The sequence below is a fragment of the Syngnathus scovelli genome, chromosome 14 (genome assembly GCF_024217435.2).
Source record: "Syngnathus scovelli strain Florida chromosome 14, RoL_Ssco_1.2, whole genome shotgun sequence".
Lineage (NCBI taxonomy): Eukaryota > Metazoa > Chordata > Actinopteri > Syngnathiformes > Syngnathidae > Syngnathus > Syngnathus scovelli.
Genome location: NC_090860.1, coordinates 5,613,881 through 5,635,747, shown reverse-complemented (window position 1 = coordinate 5,635,747; position 21,867 = coordinate 5,613,881). Strand labels below are relative to the sequence as shown.

Sequence of the window (21,867 nt, the reverse complement as noted above, 5' to 3'; positions counted from 1 at the left end):
ACGGCCGGTGAGGCACCGAGATTAAAAAGTGATGCGGAAATTTATAAACTAAGCAGACAAATTTAAGCAACAATAATTGGTTGACATCACTATAAAACGATTAAACTACAAATGTTTTTATGAGGCGCTATATGCCTCAGTTAGCTGTGGTTTTATGTGCTTGGCAAAACTATCATAAGTGGCTTGGGCAGATAGTTCAAGAATTCTCATCATGCCTATATTTCAAGCAAATCAGGTTGAGAAATCAAGACGACGAGAAGATCTTTTCCTCTGAAAAGCCAAAAAGAACAAGAACGAGGAGGAGGCGACGAGGGATCGTTGAGAGGCGAGGCCGTATCTCCAATAAGGCTTTTAATCTGCACGTGATTCCAAGCTCTGCGGCAACAGAAGACAAAAAAAAAAGTCTTGACTACTGGGGGAAAACCTTTCATGCCAGCCGCTGTTACGTAAGGGCGCTTAGTGTCTAGTGGGGGGGACAACGTTATTAGCTTTAGCGCGGGCTTTCCTCCGTGGCCTGTCGGGGAATCAATGGGAGCTTAGGGAAGACGTCGTCTCTGCTGCGTGACCGGCATGTTTGGGGGGTGGGGGGGCTGGTGTGTGTGTGGAAGGGGCGCACGTGGCCTGGCTGGTCGACACCACGCTCTAATTGCTGTCAGGCGGGCATGCTAAGAAGATCATTTTTACATCCATAGAAGAAGATGATTAGCAACACGCCTCAGCTGACTGAGTAATCCTTTTTAACAATGGCGACAATGAAGGATGGTCAACAAGGGAGCAACCAACTCATGACATGAAGTGACTAGTGACACCGTAGAAATTAAAGGGCACATTTTTTTTTTTTTTTTAAAGGATGTAATGGTGCTATTTTACCAAGAATTGTGATATTGATGCAGAATTGTCCTAATTTGCTTCTGCAGCCGATACTTTGACACCGCTAGAAGACAAAAAGGAACATGAAGTCGACTTCATCCCATGCAAAAAGAAAAGCGTGAGATTTATCTGCATGTCGACCTTTGGGTAAACAATAAATCTGCGCTCAACCGAGTGCCACAAATGGATGACTCAATCATATTTGACAAAATGATGAGTTAATAATATTTGACGGTGACGGGGTTTAACGGCACGCATCCTCACATCCCATCGTTGACTCGCCACCATTAATCTTGGACACGTAACATAGCGTTAGCTCGTCTGCAGTTAAACATCCAGCAGACACCGTACACGTCTTTGCCGGAAAGGTCGAGGGGAAAAAAAATGAGGCGACAACGGCAGCAGAAAGCTATACAACGCGTGTGTGTGTGTGTGTGTGTGTGTGTGTGTGTGTGTGTGTTTGTTGAACTGGCAGCCATTCCAAATCACCAGCGGTCACATGACTCGTCTCAAAACATCTTTTCCCATTGATGTCAATGGAAATGCTATTAATGTGTTCCAGCATTTTTGAAATGTCAGAAACAATTTAAAATAGCATATTGTCATATCATCCTAGGGTTAATTATGAACACTGTGTGTCTGTCTTTTATTTGATTGCAGTTTATTTTCGAACCCACTATTCAGATGCTGACCCACATAGCCACTCAGAAGACACACACCATTGTGCAACATCCCACAGCAGTAAAAATAATACTGCTAATTTTACTGCCGTCAACCAGAAGACGACACCAAGGAGTCTAAACAACTTAAAAGCCCACCGTCAACTGGAACTAACTTCAAATTTTTTGTTTGTTTTGTTTACAGCTCAAAATGAATCTACAACAGTGCTAGCTTCTCTGAGTTAGCACTTAGTTAGGGTGCTAGCCTCTTTAAGCGATTACACTGACCTGGTCCAGGTGTGACTTGGTTGTCGTAAAGATGGACGTCATCTGCGGAGGTGATGGGTGAGTCCTGGACCTCCCCTGGGCCCTCGTGTTCCTCATCCGGCTCCACGTCCCTCTGCTCTGAGGACACCAAGACACGATGTCAGACGTTTTGGGTTAAACATAGTATGTCTTTTTTTGTCTTTTTGTTCTGTTTAAATATTAGCCAGGCTGCCATTTAGTCTCTTCCCATCTATGTGTCATATGTCTTTGTCATCACGTTTTCGCTCTGTATGCGAGACAGTTCTAGTTGAAACTCACCCATTTCCTGAAAGAAGTATCCATTCTTGGACATGCCACAAGGAGGCGCCTCTGCTGGAAGGAAAAAGATGTCAAGGCGGGTGTTCCACATTGGTGTGATCATAACGGAAACAAAACACCAACATGGCTAAATATGGCTATGAGCCCACAAAATCATTGCATAGGGGCGAGGTCCTTGAAGTGACCTGTTAGCGCTAGCAATGGAAACAAAATGTGATAGACATCCACGAGGTGAACTGCTAGTACTAAGAACGCAAACAAAATTGCGGCAGAGCGCAGTCAGATGACCTGCTAACACTAACAATACATACATCCATGTTTTGGAAATAATTAATTAGCAGTGTGGCTAACGCTACATGCTACAATTGAACAGTCAAACTTTGACTTGAATTTACTTTGCACAGCATATGGTTTGCCTTGTCTGACAAAAATCTATGAAAACATTTTTACTAGCCACGAACCCTAATATTTAATATTCATGAATCATCGCTAAAGGTGGTGATGGGTTTTTTGTTTTTTTTTTGGCTTTTTTTTCCCCCCCGGCTGCAGCGCGATGGTTCATCACTCATCCGGAAGAAACTGACCCGTTCGCCAAGCTTCCAGTACGTCAGCACGAACGCTAACGTCGCTTTAAATGTCGCCGACCTGGAAGGTGACATTTTAGAAATGCCGGTGGGGGGAAAACTAAGCTGGTAATTTTCACTTTAACCTCGCCGAAGTGTCGCAGCTGTCACACTGTACGATGATGAAATTCACTCGAGCTCAATGACCCTGTCTGGACATCTGCCAACATGTGAAGCAACCTCATGACAGTCTTATGGGAATGACTTAAGTGGAGGCAAGCGACAATGTGGAGCAACCACTTGTTAATGCCAACACCACAAAACACCCCCACAGTTGGCAAATATGAACTATTACTATATGAAATATTTTTCACATTTTATGCTACAATCGTACTCATTTTTCACTGCCCCGACAGTTGTGAAGTTGTAGCATTAGCGCGCGCCCTAACAAACGACGACAGAAGAAAAACACTACCGTGTGGTCGCCATGGCAACGATCGTGAGAGTTTTCTCCCTGGTTTCGAAAGCAGATGATTTTTTTTAGGTCTACATTTTGCGGTTGCACGACTCCCTCGTGTTGTTTTGACGAGTTTAGCGTGGCAACCGACCGCTTTAATTGACAACAAGAAGAAGCGGCACACATTTTTAGCACTGGCTGAACGGAGCCTCGTCTGATCGATGTTTCCATCCCAACAACCTTGAAGTGCTGTGATTCGGCAGAAGCGGTGAGAAAGAAAGGAAGAAGAAGAAAAAAAAGAATTTTTGTTTCCCCCTAAAGTATGATTGTGAAGGAACAACGCAACCTCGCAGCTAAACTCCATTTATGATTTAGTGACTGGCCAAGAGAGCACGACGAGGCGACATTTGTCGAAACTTTGTTTTGTTTACTGCTCGCCACAAAAACATGCGCCCTCGTTCTAATGCCGTTTTTCATTCAAAGCTAATTTATAACCATAGTACCCTCATAGGATTTTGAAAGGCAAATTTTCTCGAAAGGCTTTCAAATAAAAAGCGCCGGGCAGCAACGAGTACGTTGACATCCCAAGGTCAAGAACGCACATTGTTGCCTTGACTCGAGCAAATTCATTTTGGACTTTGCTTGTGAAGGCCACGTTCACATTTGCATGGCGGCTGCACTGCGACGAGCTGAAAGCAAAATGGCTGTGCTTTTCTGTCACCGCCAAAGTTACATCTTACGTACGCGTACTCGACGGGACAAAATGTGGCTGGCTCTCCTCGCGGGAAGGAAGGAAGGCACAAATGAAAAGCAGCAAGCAAGACAGGGAGGGAGCGGCCAGGCTTTTACGCTGGTAGCGTTTTGTGCTCCGTGGTGGCGTCAGCTAGAGCGAGAGAGGAGGAGGAGGAGGGGGGGGGGAAGCAATGGAGGCAAGAAGACGCTGCTGGCGCCTGGATTTAATTGAGGCGAGGCAAGAAGAGAATGTGCGAGCAATTAGCAGGAATTCCCTCGCCGCGCGCACAGACACACGCACACAGACACACATATATACACACACACACACACGCGCACACGCACACGCACGCACACGCACACACACACACACACACGCGCACACACACACACACACACACACACACACACACACACACACACACGCACACACACACACACACACACACACACACACACACACACACACACACACACACACACGCCTGTAGCACGCTTGTGTCGTGTCACGTAAAAGCTTTATTGGCAGTCTAGGCCACATTCTAAGTCACATTTTAATATTCTTTAACTGTCCTCCACGTGTAACAATGAGTTTCGCACTGTTGATAGAAAATGTGATAGCAACAAGACAGCGAGTCATCTCATTTTGAACATTTTCTGCAGATTCTTTACTAGTCACGTCTGCAATCTGCCTCCGGAAAAGTTTCACTGAGTGCAAAAAGAAAACAACAAATTGTGGAAATTTGGCATACCGCTGTAAAAAGAAGGGAGCTGTGTTTCAAGTTGGGTCAAGGGGCGAGAACCACAGGATTTTGTATTTTTTGCAATGTTGCAAAATTGCTCAAATTTGTTGTAGTTACATCTTAGTTACCCACAAAACTTGACATTTGCGTTGGCCACTCAATTCTGACTAAAGTCAAATTTGGCGCCAAAAAACACCAAATGTTCCGTAACCCCCCCCCCCCACGAATTTTCAAATTCTCAAGTGCCGTCTAATTTTCATAATAAGAGGCTACAACAAAACATTGTGAAAATTCAACTTCAACAAAAACATGCGCATAAGAACTTGTTTTCTGATGATGCAATCTCTCAAAGGAGCATGCGCGTGTAATTATTTGAATATGCGGGCGTGCTTGTCACTTACAAACCCGTGCGAGTGCGCGTGCTGCTATCTTGTCTCATCTCCCAAACTCTCGAAATTTTTGTGGGCATAATCGCATGTGTAGTGTATCATCATTTGGATGCACGCAGATGGCGGCTCGCCGGCCGCTCGGCGGCCGCGGTGCGTGAGACGCGTTGCCAGCGGTGAATACTGATCAGAGTCACGTTGGCACACGCGAGTGCACACACACGTACATGGGCGCAAACGCACACACATCCAAATTATGATACAGTACACACACATGCAAATAGACCCACAAAAATAATGAGACAGGACATAATAGCGGTTCACACGCACGCATAAGCGGCTCTTTCAAGTAGTTGAATATCATGAACGACACTCTCAGGTTTTATGCACACCAACGTGTGCACACGCACAAACGTGTTGGTGAGACGTGACAATGTGACGCTGTTTTATGACTTGCCAGCAGGGGGTGCCCTCACATTTATATTCATATACGTATTTGTGTTGCATATATTTGACTCCAATGAATAAAAATGAAGAGGATGCATGTCAAATGCGCGTGTGTGTGTGTGTGTGTGTGTTTGCGCGTGCGTTTGTTTCGAACGGTGACCTTGAACGAGTGTCAATGACATTGAGCGTAGAGGCCATCTATGCGAAGAATGAACTCGATAAATGCGGCACACTTTTTCTTTTTCTTTGGCTTTTTTGGCAACAACAGGTCTCAGAAAAGTTGACCTGAGAAAAGCTGCAGCGGCGAAATATTTTCTAGAATTGAGTATTCTGCCGATTCTCCTGTCAATTCATGGATAAATATTTGGGAAATAGTAACGTGAATGTAAAAAGTCTACACACCCCTGTTTGAATGACACCAAGATAAATAATTTCTAAGCTTTTTCCATAGATAAAATAAGCTTTAACCAGTCCAATTAAAAAAAGAGCATCTGAGATAATGAAGTTGCACAAGTGCGCACACCCCATTTTAACCAGGGATGTGGCTGTGTTCAAAATGAACCAATGGCGTTCCAATTCAGATTAAATGGGAGAGGGCGCAAAAGTGTCCCCCAAATAAAGTTCAGATGTTCTAGTAGGCTTTCCTTGACAACATAATCACATTTCCTGACTAAAATACAGTAAAGAATTTTTTTTCAACCACCACGTGCAAGTTATTAATCTCATTTATAGTGGCTGTTTGTGAAATGTTGGTCTTGTTTCTTTATAAATTTTCTTTTTTTTTAAATTTTTAATCTTTAGAGGAACGGTTTTCTTTTTTTTACACTTATCTGGCCATTAAGCATGCTAAAATGTGATGTTCAACACGTCCTGCGTGATTAGATTCGAAAGAGACGATTTCCTACGGCTCTGGATTGCAGTACGACTTTCCAGGTGTGCACCAGCCAACTAGAGGTCAAAAGGCCACCCGCAGCACCCTCGGGAGCATTGGTGCTAACGCTAATGAGATCATCCGACACGTGGCTAACGTGAGCTTTCGTCATCAGCAACTGATATGCAAAGGAGCCAGCAATATTCTGCAAGGGACACGCTGGTGTGCACATTCTGGTGTGCACATTCATAATCCTGTCACACAAGCACGGACACACACACACACACGCGCGCGCGCGCACACACACACACACACACACACACACGCGCGCGCGCGCACACACGCACACGTACCTACACACACGCACACGTACCTACACACACATGCACACGTACCTACGCACAAGCGCGCGCGCGCACACACGCACGCACGCACACACACACACACACACACACACAATACCTTACCAGCCAAAACAGAAGTGAAGTAGCCGCATCACACCTCTAAATTGAGTCTCAAAGGACACACACACACACACACACACAATGCGTGCGTGCACACACACACACGTGCACACGTGCACACACACGCGCACACACACGCACACGCAAACACTAACAGGAAGTCACAACACGCACATAAACTCATGCAATGATACACACTCGTGCACGCGGACACACGCACGAGAAAGTGCATTATTGCCTTTTCGCCGCATTCCAGCTGCTCCTGCTGGCCAGGTAGGACGTTTGTCAGACTCCTGACATAAACAAGACGGAGGAGGAGTAGGGAGGGGGGTGCGTTCATTTTTTTATGTGTGTGTGGGGGGGCTGTTTTCCTGGAAGACCCCCTCCAAGCAGAAAAAGTCAAATGAGTCAATTGCACACGGGCAAAAACATCAAACATCTGGTGTGGAAGTACATTAAAAAAAATGGGGGGGTCGAATGCGGGGGCAGAAGAGGAGAGTGGGGGGGCTCTCTGATTTGACCAGGAAGGGAACCCCAAGGTTCTTCCCCAAGAAGGAGGCGGCGGAGGCGCTGCATTCACTTACCCAACGGCACGAAATGAAGAACTTTGTTGGTTTCCATAGCTGAGCGCGTGGCAGTGGCAGCCGTGGAAGTGGAACACACGCACGTGCGTGTGCAACCCCGCGCACACACTTCTTTCCGACGGAGTGTCCAACCGCCTGCCTCCCTCCCTCCGTCCGTCTGTTCCCCCGGCCCACAGTCAACCCATCATGGTGCCGTTGCCCTCCGCGCGCGACATCACCATCTCGCTTGCTCAGCGCCGACTGACTCGCGCGCACACGCAGTGACTCAGCCCAGACTGACACACGCTGCCGCCACCAAGGCGCTCCTCAGGTCCTAGTGCCTCCCTCTCAGCATCGCTTGCTTTTTGCAAGTTGGAATCTTTAGTGAAACAACGCATGGTCACAAGATAACGCCCAGGCAACTCTTTTAATAATCGGACAAAATGTCGATTACTGTTTCAATTATTCCAAGAACTGGATTCAACAGAAAATGAATATTTCCACCTCTGCTTTGAAAAACAGCATCTCATTTCAAATGACAGTTCAGAAATTTCAAAAACATAAAGTGGTTTTCCGGTTACCGATTTGTTCCATCACAGAATTGGCAAAAGGGTTGTTCATCCTTTACTAAAGTAAACAGAACATCAGAAAAGGGAGAATATTTATTTGACCTAATGCTAGATGCGGCTGCTTGCTTGCCAAAGGTTGCTCGCTCATTTGCATCAGTCTGCATATAGAAAACATCCGCCGGCCCTGCTTTGCATTTTGGACCGTTTGGTGCCGGCGGGGCCCGTGCGCGAGTGCGGTAGCGTTAGCTAGCCGCGTGTCGGAACGTGTCAGGTCCATGTGCCACCTGCGAGTGCACGTTTGGCCTGCTCGTCACACCGCGCTCATTGCTACTGAAATGTGTTAAGCAAACATTTGAAAAGAGATCAAATCACACACTGGGCGCTTCTGTGTCAGTGCACTCCTGGTAAATACAAAAAGGGAGGTGGGGGCTATTAAACTCACGTCATGTTTTGTGAGGGAAAACAACTGATAATTTTTTTAAAGACTGATTTTTACAAAAATGAAATTAAAGTCTGACTTATTTTGAGGAGGGCAAGGTAGTTAGCGTTGCAGCTAACATGATTCCGCCAAACTTCTTAAGAATATCTCACCATTTATAACTAAATGACGGACAATGAGGCGGGGGCGGCGAGCGCTCTCACGATAAGTGCTGTCGCCCGCAGCAAAATGAAAGCCTTTTGGGTCCGCGCAGTCAGGTTTAGGTCATTACGTGGCCTGCCAGGACCTGCTGCGTTTAAGTGTCGACCCTTGCTGTTGCTCAACAAGCGGGAAGCTGCTGGAGATGATTTCTAAGCTTTCAAGTGGGTCTCGTGTTGCACTTTGGACAACGGAAGCGAGCGCTCAGCCTCTATCTGCTGTCGGGGCAATCACGTCTTCAAAAATATCTGTTTTCAGTTGAACTGAGAGCTTCATTAAAGAAGCAAAAAGGTCAAAATTGCAGAGTTGTTTGGTATGTTTATTTGGGTTGGTTGCCTGAGAGAGATGAGTCGCTTGGATGAGGTGGGTTGATAGGTTAGTTGGACAAAGTAGGAGGGGCAAAAAAAAGAAGATTTTATCGAATCAACAAACGAGTGGCTTTTTTTTTCATCTGCCGACATCACATGAGCGTTAATGCGCCACACACAAGTTGAGCCTGCCAATCCACTTTGATCACAACGGCAGCGCAAACGCTGCCTTCATATCCTGTGCCGGGCCGCGCTGATAACGCTTCGCTCGGGAGAGTCGCCGGCGGCAAGCGGTCGGCAGCGGGAAGCACGGAGGACGCCGGAGGCTCACAGCAAGTGCATTAGCCGGCGTGATGAATCACCCATGTCGCTAGAAAGCAATAAGGTGCGCGGGAAATGCAGGCCTCCGGAGAAGCCCTGTGACCCACATTAGGACCAAAACAAACAAAACGCACCACCGGCGCGCCAAGAAAATACCCTACTGGAGTACATGAGAAAAAACAGAAAGAAACTGTTAAAAAAACCTTTCTACCCCCATAAATGGAATAGAACTTATTCAACATCCTGTCAAAGTTAGCGCACCCCCAAAAACACACCTTCAGACTTGGCACACCCCTTTTTCCCTGCCTGCTGAGAATTATAATTCTTACTATGCTAGCCTCGCTCCACTTCTACAAAAAATATAGAAATAAAAAAATTATATTTTAAATAAAGAAAAAAATACCAGGGCGGCTCGGTGGGGCACTGGGTAGCACGTCCGCCTCACAGCTAGGAGGGTGCGGGTTCGATTCCACCTCCGGCCCTCCCTGTGTGGAGTTTGCATGTTCTCCCCGGGCCCGCGTGGGTTTCCTCCCACATTCCAAAAACATGCTTGGTAGGCCGATTGAAGACTCCAAATTGTCCCTACGTGTGAGTGCGATTGGTTGTCTGTCTGTGTGTGCCCTGCGATTGGCTGGCAACCAGTTCAGGGTGTCCCCCGCCTACTGCCCGATGACGGCTGGGATAAGCTCCAGCACGCCCGCGACCCCCGTGGGGACTAAGCGGTTCAGAAAATGGATGGAGGGAAAAAATACCAATGGGAAAAAAGGGGTAAGTGCTACAAAATGCACACGCTGCGGAAAGATTGCACAGTGTAAACATTGACATTTTTCTGCGCTGTCCTATTGCTCATTACTGAGCAACATAAAAAACGAGGAAACAGCTTTTTTTTCTGCTAAAAGAAGAGTTGCGCTACTTTCGCTGCTTATTTGGTGGCCGATTGCAATATTTGGTGGAAAATCTGTCAAGTTCAAAATTTGAAAAGAGCTGGCAGATAAAAAAGTAAAGCCACCCCAAAAATGTCTTGTTGGGGGTTGCTGGAAGGGAGTGACGATATTTCAACTGATTTTAAAGATCGGACTTGGCATCCGATGAAATTGTGTTCCAAGCTAAGTCAAGGTGGCGCTGTTCACCGCTTGAAACCAGTCCGCAGTCCCCTCGTCCTTTCTGCCCTTGCGCCACATGCGCGCGGCAAACGCTCATTAGGATGCCAACGCCGTCGCAAATTCCAAGCGACCCGACCGACGTGCCGTCGCTGTAGCGTGCCGGGAAAACAGCGGGCCAGTCATCAATCAGAATGGAAAAAGAAGAGAAAAGGGGAATCCGGGGAACAACCTTAATTAGCAGAGTGTGTGCACGTGCGTGTGTGTTGTGTGTTGTGTGTGTGTGTGTGTGTGTGTGTGTGTGTGTGTGTGTGTCCGTGGACTGCAAATGTGTTTGAGTGACACCTTGGAACCATCACCAGGATGAAGATGATGATGAGGAGGAAGAAAAGGAGGAAGATGGGGATGAGGGGAGCAGCTGGCACTTGTTACGCAGCTGCCCGCACACACTACATCACCGTGTGTATGTGCGTGTGTGTGCGTGTGTGTGTGTGTGTGTGTGTGTGTGTGCGTGTGTGTGTGCGTGTGTGTGTGCGTGCGTGCGTGTGTTCGTGTGTGTGTGTGTGTGCGTGCGTGCGTGTGTGTGCGTGCACGGATCACGATGAATATTAATCATAAAATAACAATGGAAATATCATCGTGTTCTTGCGGATTAGATTGGATTGCAAATTTTAAAACAATCCATTCAATCATTTCAAGACAAAGCATCACATCAATACAAATGTCATTAAAAGAATGTATTAAATCGTTCCAAAAGCACACACAATAACAACACAAGTACACAACACAACACTTTTGCCACCCTAAAAAAAGGAATTCCTCAAATTTCATTGCCTCGTTGATTTTCATTCTTCAGGTTATGAAGTTTGGTACTGTTTTAGAGTTTGTGGACGCCTGCTGTGTTTTTTGTGACTTCCTGGCCACACGCGTCACCTTTGACCTCCTATTGTACAGAAATACGCATACGCACATATCGAGGAAGTGTGTCGTCTTGCTTTTACAATCTACTTCCACGTCAACAAAGACAAACTTGACAACACATGCTAGTGACATGATCTTCAAAAATCGTCATCAACAACTCTCTAGACCAGGTATGGGCGAACTACGGCCCGCGGGCCACATCCGGCCCACGGGACCGTTTAATCCGGCCCGCCAACCCTAAATAAATTGTATTATTAAACATTTTTTTTTCGGTCATTTTGCCTGCAATGACTGCGTTTCCCCAGTAGGTGGGGAACCACTCGCTTGCGCATTTACTACCGGAAGCCGTGTCAGAAAGCTCGGTGCACACTCACAAGTGCGTGTACGTACTCAGTAGTACGGAAATGGCGCACTCGCGCTCTATTTGTATCAGTGCCGAATTTAGAGCGTGGGCTGTGACGACAGCATTCTTGTAATTTGCGCGCCGAGCTTTCGGATACAGTTTTACGCTAAAGCCACCCACAAACCTTCCCCTGGAATCCTTCCATTAAAATGAGTCGCCCATGGAAAAGCAAGGTGGACACTGAGTGCCGAGTGTTTAAAAAGAGTGGCCAATTTGGCTCGACGTACGCGACGTGACGTTCAGCCACATGAACATCAACCCGTCACAGATCTAGGTAAACGGACCAACACCTCGGATCTCTCCTAAGAATTGCCACAACAAATTTTACTCCAGACTATGACACACTAGCAAAAAAAAAGGGAGACCAACAACACTGTTCCCACTGAAAATGAAGGGGAGGCTTTCAAGTTTGTTGTAAAAAAATGCATTTTGAATATGATCTGTACAAATAGCAGGGATTGAAACTACCGACCATTCTCATTTTCAAACAATGCAGGATGCTCAAGGACATTGATGCACCACCTGTTTGTGACTAATCTTAACCTGTAAAGTTCTTAAGGCTTACTTTAAAGAAGTGTTTCCCGTTTCCTCACCTCTGTTACCAGATTTTCAGATACCCCTCACTGTGTTGCCGTTTTGATTACTTTATTTGGATGTATGCAGTAGCAGTTTTTTAGGGATTTTTTTTTTTTAATGCTGTTAATAAATGCATTTGTTTTCCAAAAACTTTTTTTGAGTATCCATGCTTTACTACCTACTAAAGGCCAAAACCTTTTATGCAATGACCTTTACAGGTCGTTTATATTACTTCACACAAACACTACATCCATCTGCTCCTGGTTCGGCCCCCTGGTCAAAATTTAGAACCCAATTCAAAAAAGTTTGCCCACCCCTGCTTTAGACACGCAGCATGCACACGCGCACACTGACCCCTGCTGGAGCCTGCAGCTACTGAAAACGGCAAGACCAACACACACATGCACACACGCTTAACTAATGTTTGCATCCCAGTTTTCCCTGCAATAACAATACAGATTTTGCCAACATGAAACGAAAAATAGTGATGACAAAAGAATATTATTTTGGCCATAGTCATGCAGCCCTCCCTCATGAAGTGTGTGCTCAATCTGTTCAATGGCCTCCAAATTTGCAGTTTATTTTTTTTTGTGCTACTCTGATATTCCGTGTTGTCTTGGTGCCATTTCAAATGACTTCCAGATATGGCTAAAAGCATAAAATCGCTAGCTGTGTTTGTTTATCGAGCAGAAATAGGACGGAACACGGCACAACCGAAAAGAACGGCAAAATCCACATTTGCCGATCAAGTGAAGCTTTCAAAGTAATTCACTTCCATAACTAGCGTAGCGTTCATCCAGGCGTGTGCTAACACGCAGACATTCCCGCGGCGGCGTTAGCGAAAGCAGAGATGGAAGCTCTTTCAACTCCCGCCGGAACCAAACAACACGTTTGCTGCTTGTCTTGGGACGCATGTGTCATCCAAATGGCAAAGAAAAGGTGGCAGCATCCAGGATTTTGCAAAGACAACAACACGACACTAAGTGCACACGAAGGTGTCAAAAGGTCAAGTTTGAAGGTCAAGTCAAAGAAAAAAAAAAATCCTCTCATTTAGTGAATCAAAATATTAAGAACAGCTCTCACATGCAAGAAATCATTTACATACATTCAGATGCAGTGTTTGGAATAACGGCGTTTAAAATTTAGCTAACGCCGTTACTTTTTTAGTAACGTGGTAATCTAACTAATTACTGTTTCCGTCGTTATAACGCCGGTCTCGTTACTGAACGTTAAATGCGATGCGTTACTATGAATCGATTGAATAAACTGCATAATCCTGACTTAACCCTGGCTGCTCCATGCACAAAGTGGAGACTGGGTGGGTTAACAACGAGATAAGCGATTATGATTGGCTAAGGCAGAGAGACGTGTTTCATGGTAACCAATCGGATAAACATTGTGCAAATAAATATTGAAGGTTATGTACAAGTACCTATCTGTTCCACTCATTTCAACCGACTTGTGAAAACTGCTCAGAAAAATCCAAATTCTTTGACATATAGCAACTTATTTTACAGTAACGCAAATAGTTACTTTCTCTGGTAACTAGTTACTTTTATTATAAAGTAATTCAGTTACTAACAGTTACTTTTTGGATCAAGTAGTGAGTAACTATAACAAATTATTTTTTTAAAAGTAACATTCGCAACACTGTTCAGATGTCATGTCACACCTGATTGGTCATGACGTGGGCTCCCTCTCGGGTCAAACAGAATAAACTGCCAACAGAACTGAAGTCAGCCCAGAGCAAACGCTTTGAAATTCAGGTTAAAAAGCCCCCCCCCCCCCCCCACCACCACCCATTAAGGTATTTAGTTTTTTCTTTAGTAAGTTTAGAAAACAAATTTTCTCAAAATGTTTAAGGGTGTTTAAAGTCTTTTGTTAATGTGTTTAAAAATGTTGTCAATGTATGTTCTTTCAGTCATTTTTAGTAAGATACGTATGCTAGTAAGGAGAACGTGCACTTTTAAAATTCGCTGTGTGTAAATTGAACGAGTGAAGATTTCAGAATTTTGAAGCCCGTTTGTTGAGATAAAGTGTCCACCACACGTTTGTTCAAAATGTCAATCCACACGCACGTCTAATTTTTTTTTTTTGTTGCATTGACTACTTTTTTAAAAATCAGTAAATCAGTAAATAATGTAGTTAAGTAAAATAAGTATAGTAAAAACTTAAATCGACCACAGTGAATATTTGTGGTCAGTCACTTAGCCAACTGCTACCAACACATCTTTCGTCTTTAATTGCGTTACGACTTGAGTTGAAAACGCGTAAAAAAAAAAAAAACAGCAGCAGCACGCAAGACGTGCAAAGACAAACATCACATAAGGGCGCACGCGCCACTAATTGTTTGACGACGGAAAGTCCTACACCAAGATTAAAAGAAAAAAGTTCTTACCAGGTGTCGGGCCGCCATCATCCATCGTCGCGGGCTTCATTGTGGCGTCACGGTGGCGTCCCTCTCCCCGGAAGTGAAAGTGAGCTGACAATCAATGTCAATAGTTGAAAACCACCCAAAAAAAAAAAAACCTACCAAAAAAAACCAATGCGGCCGGCTGCCAAGTGTGCTTGACGCGAAGGCAGACTGTAAAGCGCGCGGCCGGGCCCACCGTGCACGCGCAGGCGACACGATCGGCGTGACGTCTCACTTGGGCGATTGGGGCTCAATGTGACATCAGACAATTCCGTTTGTTTACTTTTTAGATGGACAGCAAAAACCTTATTGTTTGTTAAGTTAGGTATAGTTTGTTTATGAAGAAAAAACTACAACTAAATTGCATTTAGAGCAAGACTACGTTTATTTGTTTATTTTTTAATAACGATAATTTTTTATAACGATAATTTCGTTTCGTGTCGTTTGGGGTGAGTCTACAATGAAACAAACTATTTTCTAAAAATAAAACATTAAATAACTGGATGGTGTTAGACGTTTGCTAGAGAGGTTTTGAAGAGCTGGAGTCACCTGACCGTGTCTGTCGGCTGGAACTGGTCTCATGAGTCACATGATTCACATGATGGCATGTGACGCCACGCTTCATCTTCAATGTCCTCATTTTGCCGTCGCCGTGACAACCCACACACAATAGCTCCAATGTCTTTTTCTTTCCATTCTAGTGAATGAGTGTTGGATTCTGGTGCCTGAAGACAACGCAGCATCCTCATCCTCACCAGGGTGTTTGAAGAAGATGGGGCCAGCAGGTGTGCGCGAGATCACAGGAGTTCGCAGCTGGAAGCGTCTCAACGGCCATTCGGACTAAATCTCTCGCTCGAGGCAGAATGCCTTCATTTTCTCCTCACAAACCGCCAGCGACTTCTTGCGCGTCTTCAAAAGCCTTTGCGGTTCACGTGCAAATAGGAATTGATAAGAATTCAGCCCACCTGTCCGATTCCTGATTGATTCTCATTGATTTTCTTTGGGTGAAGGAAGGAAAAAAAATCCAATTGGGTTGCTGTCTTTAACAACTTTAATGGTGTCAACAAGGAGAATGAATCTTTTTCACTTGAGTGAATATTTTGAAATGCCAAATATAAACAAATGACCTGGACATTATTCTTGTCTGTTCAGCAACATAGTGATTTTACGGGTGCGACGATCATCTTTTTATGGGGGCTAGCGGAACAGATGTTTGCACTCCGCAAACCTAGCAACAGGTGGAACTGGCGTAATTCCGTCAATCTGTGTCGCGTCGTGTCCGTCTGATAACATTTTATGGAGGCAGCCAGTGACGTTTAATTTTACAAGGAATGGCAAATGATTTACAGCCTTTACTATTCATAGCATTTGGACCATTTAATTTCGTAATATACAGTAAATCCTGATGTTAGCCCAAAAAATGCAATTATGTCCTACATTTTATTATTGTTGTCTTTATTAATAGTGTACAACCAAGACTACACTTAGCTTCTCCTGGACACTGTTTAGTTGCAATGTATCACATCAATGTAGTTGTTTGACAGCAACTACAGCGGTACACGGGCGAGTTTCATTCATTCAAACAATCTGACTTCTTGCGAGTGTTCACATTGTGCATCCCAGCCTATCCCAGCCGTCAACGGGCAGTAGGCGGGGGACACCCTGAACCGGTTGCCAGCCAACCGCAGGGCACACAGAGACAAACAACCATTTGCACTCGCACTCACACCTAGGGACAATTTGGAGTGCTCAATTGGCCGACCAAGCATGTTTTTGGGATGTGGGAGGAAACCGGAGTGCCCGGAGAAAACCCAATTATTCTGAATAAATAAATTCCATCAAGCGTTTGTGTGGTGGCTAGCTTCAGTAAAGGTACATTTTAGCTTCATCCTGAAATTAAAAATCGTCCCTAATTATTTTTGAAAGTAGTGCATAAAAAAACAAAACAAAAAAAGAACAGTGCAGTTGGTGAGTGGTCTCCTTGGTGAAAAACACAGGAGTGCAAATAACCTTGTGCTTTTTTCGGCGGCCACTTAGCGGGTCACGTCTGTTAGCATTTTGACTGTCCGTCAAGAATTTTTAAAGCTTCAAGTTTCTTTTCAGGTCGTTATCCTTATTGCGAGTTGTTGATGTGTTTAACATCGACGGACCCATTATCGGATGCCACACACACGCAGCCACGCACACACACATACATACGTCTCAACCACTATTGGCTGCTTCTTTGACGTATTTTTAGGCCTGTTATTCTGGGGCCCGGTCCTGGCAGGCTATATAAGTTGTGCCCCCCGCCAACTGCCGCCCACTGACTAGACGGGGAAACAACTCCATGCCGCACTCTCGGGCAAACTCACAGCAGGCACTTCAAATTGGCTCGGGGTGAGTACACACCACGCCGCCGTACGTTTACGGGACAGACTGCAACAGGACGGCTTTCACGCCTAAGTCATCAATTTCAAATTCAAATCTGCTTAAGGAGTGTTTGGTCCAATTAGACGTTCTTTGACTGGCTTTGCTTCTGTGTGGGTCTGAGAAGTTTGGTATTTCAAAATGATACGCGTCAGAGCCAGGCATACACGACTTGCTTGATTAAAATTCCAACTGCACGAGTTGGCTACAGGCAACAGTAAGTCCAAGGCTAACGATGAAAACCGACTTCTCAGACTGATTTGTTACCCTTGGTGTGTTTACAAACTGTTGCAGACTGTCAAAAACAAATGAAGACAACCTTTCTGCTTTGTTTGCTAATGTTAAATTTAATACTAACAACATAGCATCTCCTTGGTTCTTTAATCTTTAAGCTGCCCGATATATTATCGGAGTGTTTGTCTACTTTGTGATTGAAAAAGGTCTTGAAAGATTGAAAATCTCTTTCTGCTTTGCAAGATCACGATTTTTTTGGTTTGCGTTTCAAAACGCTACAAGTACAGCAGGAAGTTGTAAGGTGGAAATAATCTGCTGTAAATTTTGACAAAGACTAATGACTCCAACCTTGGCCATCATTAACAGTCACAAATAGAAACGCTTTAATTGCCAATTCATCACTGTCGTGCAGACAACGCGTCGTCTGGAATATACGGAGCGACGGTCCGTCTTGACTGTGAGAACGACGACCTTGTGTTGTGTTGTTTTTCTTCACTTTCTCCCTCTAGGCCGTTATGATTTGCGCATAATGTCAGCAGATGTCGGAATCCAGAAATTGTCCTTCCCCTTCTCCTGCTCTGGCCGGCAGAATGACGAGAGCCAGACGGGATGCATCCAGGTGAAGGCCCCGGAGCTCGGCGGGCTTACGGAAAATCCTCTTTTAAGCAGGCCGAGCGCTGTTGCCTTTGTGGGGATTTTGGCAGCCTGCGCCAACCCAACATCCCCCGCTCCCAAAACCCCCACCATGGAGGTCCAAGCCCCACAGAGCGCCGTGCTTTCCCGCCGCAGCGTCTTTGAGAAGCTGGCGGCCGAGGCCGAGGACCAGCGTCCGACGGCCAAGAGGCAGCTGTCGTCCGAGAGTGCCTCCAGAAACATCGCGGTGGTGAAGAAGAGTGCCGTGAGGGCGGAGGAGCCGCAGAGCGACCTCAAACCCAAAGCACAAGTCACAGTGGCTTCAGTGGGAAGGAGGAAGACGCGGAAAGATCTCTTTGCCAACTCCAACATCTTCCACCGGCTGGATTCGCATGTCATCAGGGCGGGTGCAGAGGTAAGAAAATCAAATAGACAGAAGCCAGCTACTAAGGAGCACTGGATGAAGACAAGTAAATGACAGTGACAATTGCTTGTTCAAAGAGAATTAGGACAAAAACCTGCCAGTGACGTGTGAAGAACCCTGGAAACGCTTTTGTTGGTGTTTGCATTGCAGCTTAAGGAAAAAGACGTTCGTGACGTGGCGACCATTGTCCAAAACATTGCCAGCATTACCAAGAGCGAGTTGGAGAAGATCCGCGCCATCTGGGTTTGGCTTTGTTATAATATCGGTGAGGATTGGCCCAGCTCGTGTCAGCTTTTTTGGCATCCGGAACACTAAACCGTCCCCGTCTACAGAGTACGACATCGGCGGCTACCTGGGACGGTCAGAGAAGCTGTGCTCACCGGAGGAAGTGATTGCGACTGGTCGCGGGGTTTGCTGCGGCTACTCCAGCCTCTGTCTGGAAATGTGCAGGTACAGACTTCCTGTGGCCTTGGAACAACTTTCAAACCGAGCCAAAATACTCCCATAGCCAAAAAGACTTCAGGGTTTTTTGTAGTACCCAAAAAGATTTCAGGGTTTTTTGTAGTACCCCCAAAGGACTTCAGGACTTTTGCTCACTCGGGTTAGACGACTGTCACATGACAGTGACAAGCAGAACAATTGAATGTTCTTCCACACATTGTCAATAGGTACAAATGGTTCGACTGATAGTCGTACAAAAGAAGAACATTTTGCTTTTCTTAACTGGGAACGCCAAATTTTAAGATTTGGATCACAAGCAGCATGCTGGACACAGAGTCATATTCACTTCATTGACTTTTTCAATTGGCTGACAATAGAGTGGCATTTTGCCCTTAATCCCTCGGGGTCTTCATTCGCCCTGATGGACGTGCTCGGAAAAAGGACGTAATTTAAGACAAGGGGGGGTGGGGCCGCATGCCCGGCTTATTTTGACAGGTTGGTGGGCATCGAATGCCAAGAGGTGGCGGGCCACAGTAAGGGCATCGGCTACCGCCAGGGGCAGAGCCTCCGGAACGTGAAATCGGATCACCTATGGAACGCCGTGCTCTTAGGTGGACAGTGGTTCCTAATGGACGCCTGCTGGGGAGCCGGACGGGTGGACATGGAACACGAGAGCTTCGTCAAAAGGTCCGAGAAGGGAACTCGAGTGTTATTCCCACGTCTTGCTTGCTCGCTTTAGCGGCGATTAGTGGCTAAAAAATCATCCCAGAGTCCGAAAACGCAGCAGCTGTCTTTGTACATCGCCCTCTAAAGGTTCGACGACTTCTATTTCCTTACGGACCCAGAGGAGTTTATCGAGTCGCACTTTCCGGACGAAGAGCGATGGCAGCTTCTGGAGGTGCCCATCATCCTGGAGGACTTTGAGAAGCGAGTCTTCAAGACCTCAGCCTTCTTTGACATTGGGCTCCGGCTCCTTCAGCCTCAACACTGCCACCTCGTCACCGGTCGGTCTGTCGTGAGAGAACCGAATGATTTAAGGAGCCGGACTTGACTCCTCTGATTCTCTTCTTCTCAGATGAAGGCGAGGCCAACATTTCCATGAGCTTCTCGCGGCCTGTGACCTTCACCTACGAGATCACGCCGCAGCAAGACTTCCTCCACTCGGGCACACCGGAACACAAGGAGAGCGGCCACTCGTCCTTCGGCATCCTCAGGGTGTCCCAACGCAGCATGAACCTTCAGCTGCTGCCGCCTGCTAGTGGCACCTACCAGCTGAGGCTGTACGCCAGGCCCGAGAGCGCCACCACCCCCCTGAGTTGGGTGTGCTCCTTCACCGTGGAGTGCCCGCGACCCAGGGCCACCGAGGAGATCCCGGAGAACCCGTATCTGTCGTGGGGGCTGCAGCCAACGGCCGGGTCCTTGGGAGTGACGGGTAGCAATCTGGGCAGCGAGGTGGCCGAGGTGGAGGACGGGCGCTTCAAGTTAGCATTGAGGACGTCACGCTCGCTCATGATGCTCTGTGAACTGGTCCACCCGGACCTGGAGGCTTCGGTGATAAAGCGTTGCTTAGCGCCGCAGATCCAAGCGGAGCTTCTGACTTGCCACGTCCTCTGCCCGTCACGCGGCTTCTACCGCCTCTCTGTCTTTGTGCGCGACTACGAGAAGATGGACGTCAAGTTCCAGAACGCCGCCAACTTCCTGCTGCACTGCCAGGTGAACGCGGCCGGCCAGGACGAGCTCTTCCCGCCCAACCTGGGCTCAACGTGCGGGCCTGGCACCCGCACTTCGCAGGCGGGCTTGTCCAAATTCAGCCACACGGCGGCGCTGGTGAGCACGCCACAGGGCAAATGCAACATCACCTTCCACAACCAGCGAGACCTCGACCTGCACACCACGCTCAACCAGGCCGACGAGGACAAAACCTCGGCCTTCCCGCTGGCGCGCCATCTTTTCTGCACGCACACCGACAGCAAGGTGACGGTGAGCGTGGGCCTGCCGGGCGCCGGCACGTACCGGCTGGGCTTGTACGCCAGGACCGCCCCCGACGGAGACTTTAACCCCATGTGTGACTTTGTGCTGAGGAACAGCTGCGCCCAAGTGCACCTTCCTTTCCCTCGCGTCTACGCCGCCTGGAGCAAAGGCTGCGTGCTTTTTGAGCCCCGCGCCGGACTGCTGGACACCGCCTCCTGGGTCCGCTTCCGGGTGAGGGTCCCGGGGGCACGGCGGGTGTGCGTGGTTGGTGACGGGCGGACGGATCTGAAAGCCAACAAGAGCCGGGTCTGGGAAGGCGAAGTGTTTAGCGCGGAGGCTGTGGCGGAGCTCAAACTAGCGGCCAACTTGGGAGATTCTGGAGAAATGGCCATTTTAATGACCTTCGACGTCAAAAAGCCGACGTTTGGGTGTTTACCTTGACATTCAGTTTAAGGTCCTGCTCTTTGTCCTCACTAGTAAGACAATTCAAGCTTTGAAAGCCATTTGAGCATTTGATATCCTTGAGAGCCATCTTAAGGTGAAATCTTGATCAAAAGAATTCCTTTGGCCTTAGTCCATATCAGGTGTGGCCAACGTCCCGCGAGGCCTGCATCCGCTCGACTGTTCAGCGAGAGTGATGAGTGTTTACACTGCGCTGTCAAGGTGCTCCGCAAATAAACCAACACAATGGGAGGGGGGGGGGGGGGGGTATATTCACAGAAACACTTGGTTGATATTTCAAGTGGGGGTGTGGGGGTGGCGAGGGTGGGCCTTGCCTTAAATCGCCAGGGGAGAAACAGGCGGCTCGGCGGTGGCAGCAGGGAAAGCTGATGTCAGGGGCTCGCCATGTGGACCGCTCCATCTGCCTGGCAACAATACACCCGCACGAGGAAACGGGCTGTAAAAGCTACGCACGCAGGGGCCGCATCGGTGACGTTCTTGGCACTTTTGGGGCCGCTCTTGCTCTTTATCACCACTAAGTGACACAAAATCAAACAGTTGGGCCACATTGAAGGTCAGGATGCATTTCATGAACCTTTGAAATGCTTTTATAATTTTTATACTTGTCATTTCTAATTTCATTTTGGTTTTAAATTTAGCTGGTTTTAATTAGTTGTCAGAATGGGTTGTTTTCATCTGTATTGTTTTTTTCCCCCAAAATACTAT

The 21,867-nt window shown here is 46.8% G+C and overlaps 2 protein-coding genes across 8 annotated transcripts in view; one reads left to right on the top strand and one right to left on the bottom strand.

Moving 5' to 3' along the window:
- Positions 1-14,694, bottom strand: part of slc4a11 (solute carrier family 4 member 11) — a 30,684-nt gene extending 15,990 nt beyond the window's left edge. For 2 of the 7 annotated variants that reach the window (XR_007485697.2, XM_049740012.2), the window contains exons 1-3: positions 14,574-14,694; positions 2,115-2,168; positions 1,818-1,934 (exon numbers count right to left, since the gene is read on the bottom strand). Coding sequence is in view for 6 of the 7 variants with exons in the window: in XM_049740012.2 (XP_049595969.1) it covers positions 1,818-1,934; positions 2,115-2,168; positions 14,574-14,613 (211 nt within the window). In the remaining variant the exon portion in view is untranslated. Of the gene's footprint in view, positions 1-1,817; positions 1,935-2,114; positions 2,169-7,361; positions 7,622-14,573 lie in introns of those variants that run through there. The other 5 variants (XM_049740015.2, XM_049740017.2, XM_049740016.2 and 2 more) reach the window with 4 other exon arrangements.
- Positions 14,695-16,869: 2,175 nt separating this feature from the next.
- ky (kyphoscoliosis peptidase) lies at positions 16,870-21,392 on the top strand. Its single transcript, XM_049740018.1, has 7 exons — positions 16,870-16,967; positions 17,741-18,279; positions 18,439-18,553; positions 18,621-18,738; positions 19,225-19,416; positions 19,543-19,733; positions 19,805-21,392. Exons 2-7 carry the CDS (start codon positions 17,761-17,763, stop codon positions 21,139-21,141), a joined length of 2,472 nt encoding a protein of 823 aa, XP_049595975.1. The 5' UTR covers positions 16,870-16,967; positions 17,741-17,760; the 3' UTR covers positions 21,142-21,392.
- Positions 21,393-21,867: the final 475 nt, after the last annotated feature.